Source organism: Ostrinia nubilalis, chromosome Z, assembly GCF_963855985.1.
Source record: "Ostrinia nubilalis chromosome Z, ilOstNubi1.1, whole genome shotgun sequence".
NCBI classification, from domain to species: Eukaryota; Metazoa; Arthropoda; class Insecta; order Lepidoptera; family Crambidae; genus Ostrinia; species Ostrinia nubilalis.
The window spans coordinates 5,881,076-5,891,538 of NC_087119.1; the positions used below are offsets into that span (position 1 = coordinate 5,881,076).

The 10,463-nt window shown below is 40.5% G+C and overlaps 1 protein-coding gene across 1 annotated transcript in view; it reads left to right on the forward strand.

The window, feature by feature from the left end:
* Positions 1 to 8,074, forward strand: part of LOC135087157 (alpha-mannosidase 2) — a 146,468-nt gene extending 138,394 nt beyond the window's left edge. Inside the window, exons 6-8 of the mRNA XM_063981993.1 lie at positions 2,002 to 2,196; positions 2,287 to 2,398; positions 2,483 to 8,074. Coding sequence (XP_063838063.1) covers positions 2,002 to 2,196; positions 2,287 to 2,398; positions 2,483 to 5,196 — 3,021 coding nt within the window. The 3' untranslated portion in view covers positions 5,197 to 8,074. The remainder of the gene's footprint in view (positions 1 to 2,001; positions 2,197 to 2,286; positions 2,399 to 2,482) is intronic.
* The last annotated feature ends 2,389 nt before the right edge of the window (positions 8,075 to 10,463 follow it).

Here is a 10,463-nt window from a genome sequence, read left to right on the forward strand (position 1 = left end):
GTAAAAGTTGTTCATCTTGGTAAGACCTTTCAAACGATACTAGACACATATCTATTGGAGCCGGGTACCATTTTGCCCATTGTCCTTTAAACGCGGGCCCGCGCTCCAACCGCGCCGCACTGCAACTGCCGAAATAGGTACAAACGAGGCGGCGCGGGTGCGGGACAGAAGCGGCGCGAACGCGGGCCCGCTCTGTTGTATTACTATGGCGGCCATATTAGCATGACACACCGGACGCAGGGCGGTAGCAGCGCGTTGAAAGCGGTTTTCCAATATTTAAATTTTTGACAACCGCCCGCGTTGCAACTACTTTGAAACTGCGCTGCTTTCAGTGTGCCTCAGCCGCGCTGCAACTGACCAGCACTGCTTCTGATCCGCGTTTGGTATGTGGAAGCCTTGAATCTAACACTGTGAATGACGGCCGATGCGGCAGCAAGGTTATGAAGTGGTGGCCATGTACCGAAAAGCGTCGTCCACCCACAGGCGGACCGACGACTTCGTAAAGGTAGCAGGAAGGCGCTGAATGCAGGCCGCCACCAACCGGCCATTGTGGAAATCATTAGAGGAGGCCTATATTCAGCAGTGGACGTCCTATGGCTGAAATGATGATGATGATGAACCCTGTGAATGGATTAATTTTTGTTTGATCTATTACCGATTCTTACGAAGTAGATATAGTTTGGGGTGTATTAATTGACATATTACATCAACATCACCTATGAACACTTATAACAAAAACTTATAGTCTGTCGATGTTTAAAATAAACATTCAATAATAATTGTACTTCCATTTCCGCCCGATGTTAAAGTTAAAACTTGAAGCCAAGTTTCAATTGATACATGGCTGAACAATATATCAAACATAACTTTCCTTCTAAAGCATTATTCAAAACATTTTTGAAACTCAAACAGTTTAGGAACAATCCCTCTCGCCGCAAAACGAGTTGTTGAATACTCTACAAAACCCAAACATTATAATAGCATATCTGCCCGACAAACTAATAACTCTTAAAACTATCGTCCTTCATCTCATTATCCTCGCATTCAAATTCATAAACACTGCGGATAGTAAACTCGGAACAACAAAATTTAGATCCACAGTCCACTCGAAAATAAAGTTCGTTATTGGCATGCGCGCGTCGCCACGTGGGAGCGCATCAAACTTATGATTGCACTGCGTCAACTTCAAAAACTTTTATAACTCCTGTAACTGCTATCTAACACAGTCCACGAATATTTCATTGGTCGCGTCGTTAATTGCTACATTAGTAGACTGCCGCCGAATTAGTTTCAATTACCGCAGTGTGCAGTTTGCTGCATGATTGCCGGCCTACATACTGCAAGTTATGTTTGTGCAGAAAACTTTGCAGCATGCAAATGCTGGCGCCATCTGTTGTACCTGCCAGGGTTAACGCGAAGTTACGGCCTGCAGCTGTCTGCAATCGCAACTGCAAACGCCATCTGTGCAGCCTGCACCGTATTTTGTAGACGGGAGACTGAACTACCTGTGATTTCTACCATTAGTATCCTAATTTTTCCTAGCAGCCAACCTGAAAATTTATGAATGAAAGGCTCATGAATGGTTGCAATTCAGTACAAAGTGACACTGACACAACTCATTCACACCGGTGACAGAGGGTGAATTGCATTTTCATAAGTTTTCCCCATTGTGACGAAATGATGCATCCGTCTGTGCCAAAAAAAATTGAAAGGTGCGTGCTTCGCGATTCAAAAATCGTAATACGCATTGGAAGCCATCCGACTCCATACACAATGTAATCCCCTTAATCATAAAATTAAACACCCATTTAACACCGTTTTAGCTTAATCACGGTTTCATAACTTCATCGCAGTGACCAGTGACATCAACACATGAAAAAGTGTGAAATCATTAACAGAAACTGTGCTATATCTTTATTCATTAATGTGTTAATTTTTGGTTCAAATATTATCACGGTAGATGTGGATTTAAAATTGAAATCTCTTACTTTGTAATTTCAGGTTATTGTCGTGCCTCATTCCCACAATGATCCCGGATGGCTGAAGACCTTCGAACAATATTTCGAGTGGAAAACAAAAAACATCATCAATAACATTGTGACAAAGCTCCACCAGTACCCGAATATGACGTTCATTTGGACCGAGATATCTTTCCTCAACGCGTGGTGGGAACGCTCGCACCCGGTCAAGCAGAAGGTACATATTCCATCAGTTTGTCATTAATTATACCCTGTATGTAATAAACACCTTTTATGAATAACATAACATACATGATATGCGTTTTAGGCTCTAAAGAAGCTAATCAAGGAAGGTCGTCTCGAGATTACAACTGGTGGCTGGGTTATGCCTGACGAAGCTTGCACACATATCTATGCGCTTATTGATCAGTTTATTGAAGGTAACTTATTCTCATAGCTAGCAAATTATCGTTAATTCCTAAATATAGACTTGGATATTTATCTGAACCTTATATGCATTTCAGGGCACACTTGGGTGAAGTCAAACCTGGAGGTTATCCCGAAATCGGGCTGGTCCATCGATCCGTTCGGGCACGGACCCACTGTGCCTCATCTACTCGACCAAAGTGGTCTCGAGGGCACCATCATCCAGAGGATTCACTACGCGTGGAAACAGTGGCTGGCGCAGAGGCAAATCGAGGAGTTCTACTGGATTCCAGGTTGGTCGTCTAAGAAACCTGGACTTATAGTTCACAATCAGCCATTCGATATTTATTCGATCAAGAGCACCTGCGGCCCGCATCCGTCAGTTTGCCTCAGTTTCGACTTCAGAAAAATACCCGGCGAATATTCTGAGTACACGGCGAAGCATGAGGAAATCACCGACCAAAATCTGCATAGCAAATCGAAGACGTTGATCGAAGAGTACGACCGTATCGGATCTCTCACCACCCACAACGTAGTATTGGTGCCGCTCGGAGACGATTTCCGTTACGAATACGATATAGAATTTGATGCTCAGTACGTCAACTACATGAAGATGTTCAACTACATTAATAGCCACAAGGAGTTGTTCAACGCGGAGGTCAAATTTGGAACGCCCCTCGATTATTTCAATGCTATGAAGGAAAGGCATAACAATATTCCGACACTGAAGGGCGATTTCTTCGTATACTCTGATATATTCAGTGAGGGTAAACCAGCATACTGGTCTGGTTACTACACCACACGCCCCTATCTCAAAATACTGGCGCGTCAATTTGAACACCAGCTCAGGACAGCAGAAATTCTATTTACTCTGGTCTTCAATTACATCAAACAAGAATACGATAGTAGGTTGATCGGCTCGGTGAAGAAATTGGAGAAATCTTATGAGCAACTGATCACATCTCGACGCAACCTTGGCCTGTTCCAACACCACGACGCCATCACCGGCACCTCAAAGGCCAACGTCATGTACGACTACGGAACCAAACTGTTCACGTCCATCTATCATTGCATTCGTCTGCAAGAGACTGCATTGACGGCCATTATGATTCCAAACGAGAAACTGCATACTAAAAGCGTTCTTCAAAGCGAAGTCGAGTGGGAAACTTACGGAAAACCGATCAAGAAGCTGCAAGTTTCTTACACTGACAAGAAGAAGATTGTGCTCTTCAACCCGTTGACGGAGGAACGCACTGAGGTCATCACCGTTACGTCCAACACGACCAACCTAAGAGTCTACGATAACCGCCAAAGGAAACACGTCCAGTACCAAATAACGCCCAACATTGACATCCGCCCGGACGGCAAGAGAGTGATCAGTGAGACTAACTTCGATATTCTGTTCGTGGCCACCGTTCCTCCCTTGATGTCCGTGTCCTTCAACCTGGAAGAGCACGCCAACAAGTCGCAGCACTGTGAGGTGTTCTGCAACAACTGCAACCAGCCCGACAAACCCGACTCAGAGAAACTCTTCAGCGCCAAGAAAATGATGCCTGGCGACATCCAACTGGAGAACTCGTACTTGACACTTCTGATCAACAGGAACACTGGCTTCTTACGGCAAATATTCAGGAAGGAGGCGAGGAAACGTAACGTGGTTGAAATGCAATTCGGTGCGTACCAGAGCGCTCAGCGACACTCCGGCGCCTATCTGTTTATGCCTGACTACGATTCACCAGAAAAAACCGTCCTGAATCCTTACTCCAACATGAACAGCTTGCAAGACGACAACATCATCATCGTTTCGGGACCGATCTCAACTGAAATTACAACTATGTACCTGCCGTTCCTCGTTCACACCTTGCGCATTTACAACGTGGACGAACCTTCGCTGTCCCGGGGCGTGTTCATTGAGAACATCGTAGATTTCGAGAGCCCGCCTAAGAACAGGGAGACGGAATTGTTCATGAGAATCCAAACTGACATCCAAAACGGTGATATTCCGGAGTACTATACCGACCAAAACGGATTCCAGTATCAGAAGCGGGTGAAGATCGAGAAGTTGGGGATTGAGGCCAACTATTATCCGATCACGACTATGGCCTGGTTGCAGGATGAGGAGACTCGCTTGACGCTGGTAACCAATCACGCTCAAGGGTCCGCGGCGTTTGAGCCGGGCAGGTTGGAAGTGATGTTGGACCGGCGCACTCTCTACGACGACTTCCGTGGCATTGGCGAAGGGGTAGTGGACAACAAGCCGACCGTTTTCCACAACTGGTTGTTACTTGAGCCGATGAATGATCAGACTCGGACGAAGCGCGACACCAGCGAGAAAGGCTTCGGGCATGTCAACCAGCGTCACTTCAGCCCGGACCAGAAGGACGCTCGCTACGAACTGCCCTCGCAGACCGCGGAGTATTTGAGCCGGACGTTGAACTACCCGATGAATACTTACCTGATCGATTCTAGTGAAGCGGGTGAAGTAGAAGTGAAGTCGCACCAAGGTTTCGTGGATGCTTTCCCTCCAGGGGTGCATCTGTTGACGCTGCGGACGATCACAGATGAAGCTCTCGAACAGTTCCCTAGCAAGGAGGCCTACATGGTGCTTCACCGGCCCGCCACCAGCTGCACCGTCGGAGAGAGAACCAAGAAGTCCGGCGTCTTCTCGCCCAAAGCAAGAATCAACGGCCTACCCATCAACAACTTGACTTTAGTCAGCTTGACCGGTCTGAAGGAGTACAAGGTTCTGACTGGACTGTACGACATCAAAATAAAACCGATGGAGGTGAAGACATACAAGATCAGGTTTTGAAGACTGTTAGCGAATAGGTAAGTGTATTTGTAATTTTATAAAAAAAAACGTGTAGCGACTTGCCTAATGGTTATGAAATTTAAAATGAAAGGTACAGTTGAACTAGTTCGTTTTGAAAGCGCAAAGTTTTCGTAAATGCAAAAATCGAAATAATAAAAATCAAATACCTATTTATTTATTGCATGTTGACCCCAAATATATTATTTTATCAGGAAAGTCTTGTTTAACCTAGATTATCTACCTCAGGACCAAATGATATACCTGTTTTTGAGTCTATAAATAATTAATTATCATTCTACCTTTAAGAAAATTTAAAAATATAAAGCATAAACGTCCACTCTTTTTTTATAACGCGTTATTTTGCAATTAATTATTAAAATAATAATTAATCAAATATTGGACATGTTTACTAGTAAATTAATTACTCTTGGAACAGCCGAGTTTTGCAGCTCGAAGGAGCATTTCTTTCTTAGACAATATTATTAATAAAAAAATAATCTCTGACAGGGACATCCTTTAATTAACTATCATAAGTTAGGTTTGTACTGTACTACTTTTATATAATCTTTGACCTTAGACATTATAATATAGTCAATGGCATATAATTTTATTACTTTAATACCAAGATCTCTTCAGAAAAATCATACTCAAGAGATCTCATTAGTCCAAATGACCGGTTGAATGAATGACCAAATCTGGACACATCAAATATTGTAATTAACAAAGAATCAAGTAATGATGGCTTGAAGAAATCAAATTTCTTGATAGTAATCAGAAAATAACAGCATCATCTTTGAAGAATTAAATGAAAGGGCTTTTAGTTAAATCCCCGGGCGAAACATGAACGCAAGAACGCGATTGTGATTGTTTGTACCGTCAATTATAAAATGGATCTCACTCCATTATTATAATTGACTAAACTCCGGAACTACCGGGTACTTGTTAATATTTCTTGGATCTATTCTTCTTACTTTTACAGCTCTTTTCCTGCAAACAACTACTCTGCATAGCTTTCGCATTATTTTCTTAACTTATCGTTTCTGTAGATAGATATTTATTCCAATTTATTAGATTAGTTAACTGTGATAGTGTCCATGACATAATATGTGTGCACCTTTTCTACTCGTTTGCTATAATTATTCATGTGATGCATTTCTATACGCCATTTTAAAAATTATAGCCTAAATAGAGTTAAATGGAGGTCAGGAATCACGTAGAATAGCAATACTTTATATTAAGCATTTTACAATTTTCTATAGTAATGAATTATATTTGTAATCGTCGTTCATCGACAGACAGCATGTTCCATCTAAGGTAGTTATAATGTGTGTGTAATTCTTTTTGATGTAGATTTTTTTTTGGACCATTTTACTATCAATAATCTGAAATTGTAATTAAGTTACCACACAACTTATTGATTTAGACAAATTTTCCGTTTCTTGTTATAATGCTGTGAAGCTTTCACATTTATAAACACGTTTATTTATTTATCGATGTGACAGTTTTTTCATGCTATTTATGATTAAATACGCTATTTTATGATTGATGATGTAATTTTTCTAGTTTTTATGGAATCTCAGTTGGAACATGAACGATAAAGCCTTTGGTATACAGTGGGATGAGTGCTACTGTCAAAATAAATGATATTTACTGTCAGAATAAAATGACATACCGCGCTCACACTATGTTGCAGTCAGCCGGCTGTGTACCAGAGGCTTTTTGTAGGATTATAATAGGTATTTAAGAATCGCCTATTTGCGATGACTAGATGTTGATATAACTTTTATTAGTAACACTTGACATTTTAGGGTGAGTCCACTTGTCTATCGTTGTCTTGGTATATTGAAGCCCGGAGAAGTCTTATGAAAGCTAGTTATATATTGTGGGTTTGCGCATTCGTTCCTATCATCGTAATTTCGAGGACTTTGAACCGTTTCGACCGAAAGGGAAGTGGATTAACTCACTTTATACACAACTAATGAATCTATATAACTTTAGGATTAGTAAGTGTGCGCAGACAATTTCATTCCATCACCAAGAAGTTATTGAAATTATTTATTAATTATTAGTTAAAGTATTATAATTCGTTGTTGTTGCAACAAGGTGACGTTGTTTCCCCTAGAATTATATCTTTGATTATTGCCGCATGCATATTTCCATTAAAAGTGATGGTTTGCTTTCGGTGAAAATACGCTGCGGCAACTAAGTTATATTTAATAGAATCAAAATGTTGTTTTTGTCAAATATTACTATGGGTTATTTGATCCCCACGCATTTAACGTAATAGATTTATTTTAATGCTCCCTAATTTTATTTGTATATAAATATTTTAATTGTATAATCAAATAGGAAATAGTATCTAATAATACTTTTCATAATTCGTAGAGAAGTTGATGTTTCATATAATGCAATATTCGGGATATTGTAATAGTAAAGCAATTTTGCAATAAAAGGCCATATTTTATTAATTAACTTCTCTAACGTGGTTTTGCCTGTACTATCAGAATAAATACTCCAAGAACCTGTATTTACAGTCAATTTGACTAGCTGGCTTTTGGACAAAATGTTTTTATAGTACAAGGAATGTTTTGTTTGGCGACAATTTGGTATAATTTATTTACAATATCTACCTAGTTGATATTTCATTAATAGAATTTTGTAATTTTTGCACGTCTGCGAGTAGACTGACATGTCCTGTCCATAATATTGTTACCTTTTCTTACTGTTTTTGAAAAACAAAATTTGCTGTGGAGAACTTCTTGTTTGAGATTTTGGTGACTTACGCATATTCCAAGTGGCAATCACATTAAAAGATGTTAAGTAATAGAATAGGGCCGTCAATAAGGTTAATACATATTACATGTCTGTACTTTTTAAATATAAGGTGTTATTTTTTATACTGATCATACTTTACCAACGCATCTAATAAAATCATACAAATACAACCCAAGTGTTTTTAAAAAAAAAATTCAGGCTAGTTTTCGAGTAAAACGACAAAGAATGTTTCGAAAAAAATAAAAAATAAATCATCCTTTGAGCGCGGTGAGTATTCGTTTACGCACTATCGTAGTAGCCGGCCGAGGGCAACGACCGCTGCCACGTGCCGCGCCGCGTGAGTCGGCCATATTGATATCGCTGCCAGTCGCTCCGCGCCCACAGCCCGCGCCGAGCCGCCGATCGGCATGCGGGAGCGCAACAACATAAATAATCGTCCCAGTCCGTCCAATGCGCCCAAACGTATTGCAGTGTATGTGCGAGTTATTACAATGCCGCGCTTGATCAATAACAAAACGCAGGTGAAATTATGTTTCGGGCACACTAACTGGCCGACGAGAAACATTGACGAGTCGAAAACCTTCACACCTTGCTTGTTTGGAGCCGCGCAGCGCTTCAGGGAGCGCAGCCGTATCCTGACTTGACGAGATCCCGTGCGCTTCGAGGACGAAGTTCTGGATTTCAATTTCAATCACCGGCACAGTGCTGGCGGTACCCAGATGCGAATGCCTTATCAAGGAGTTGTTGCCAGAGGGCCACGACCGCGACCGAGCTCTATCGATGGTTATTGCGGAAGTCTACCTAGGTACATACCTACAGTGTGGTTTGGACAGATGAGTGCTTGTTTACGCGAAAGGGACTTTTTCCGTAAAAAAGTTAGTGCGCGAATTGTGAATACAACATCCGACGTGGTGTCTAGTGAACAGCAAGCAAGTGTGCAGCCCGAAAGCATTACCTCAATTCGATCGTGGCTAGATTAGACAGTGCAAGACAGTGTTTACGTGAACATTCAACAAAGGCTTGACGTTCAAAATGTATTGTGATTAGTGTAATAATAACCTAGGAACTTTAAATAACAACATTCAAAATAGGTAAATGTGTGAATAAGTAAAATCAATGAATCTTAAGTGTGATGGCAAATCATAATTTAGGAATTAAAACCAGGAAAATTAATCAGTGAGTTTTATTTACAACACCTATTCATATTCAATATTAGGGTGCATTTCCACTGAAGCGAAGCGAAGTAGTAATAGGTATGTACCTATCAATTTTTTATTACGTCTCTAAATAAATTGCGTAGGCATTACGAAACCGTAGATATTGAATTCCAATTTCTATCCTTTTTTAAATTTCTAGTTTAACGCGGATGATTCGCCTCGCAGAGGCGGGGCAAGACCTAAATTTGATGTGGGCAAGACAGATTTCGCGAGGCCTTGTTCTGTGGCGACCTGAAGACGGATTTATATATAATGAAATAATAAAAAAAAGGGTCAAAGGTCTACAAAGGTAACATTGACAGTTTCTGATTTCTTGATTCAGTGATTATTTTTAAAGGAATATTGCGCCAAAGAATAATGTTCGTCACTTAAAACCGTGTTGTTGCTTAATTTTGTGTCTGATTATGGCTGAATTTGTTTGGAAAAAAATATATTTTTATTTTTAACTACATTGTTTAGCTATCAAGAATTTATATTTAATAGTCAATGTTCGTATTGTGATATTGTCATCTCCACCTTGTATACATTTTTTCAAAATTTTTGATGCGCGAGGCCCCTTGTACCGCGAGGCCGTAGGCGGTGGCCCACGTCGCCTACGCCTTACGCCGCCTCTGTCGCCTCGGTTCGTTGGAAAAGTCCCCCGCTATTACACTAATGAAAATACACTTATTTACCTACTTATGTGGCTAGATTTTGTTTCTCCCAGCGCGTAGTACCTATTAACATGACGTAACATCGTACATACTCACGAGTGATAATTTTTGGTAACGTAGGTTTAGTGTAATCTAACCTTTATGTGTGTGAACGTTGAATGAACGCGCGCGGCCATTGTTCGTACTCGTATGAATGAAATGAGTAAAGAAAGAGAGAGAGGCAGTGAGTGAAGACAGGATGGTTGTAAAAATAATATCTATTTTTTGTTAGGAAAAGTAAAAACAAAAACTAGCCTGAATTTTTTTTTAAAAACACTTGGGTTGTATTTGTATGATTTTATTAGATGCGTTGGTAAAGTATGATCAGTATAAAAAATAACACCTTATATAATGAAACGTCTTACGACCGTACCCTATGTATTTTAGTGAGATACGTGTAATTCGAACTGTCTCCATTTCAACATAAGGTATATATTCGCGATACCACTACACGACAAAGAGTACGGCCGTAGGGTCAGGAGGCCCTGGCTAGCAGTGACTCAACAAACTATCATCTGACCGTTCATAAAATAATTAGATTTGTGTGAGAATATGTCAAATGTCATGTAATAAATGTGCTGTA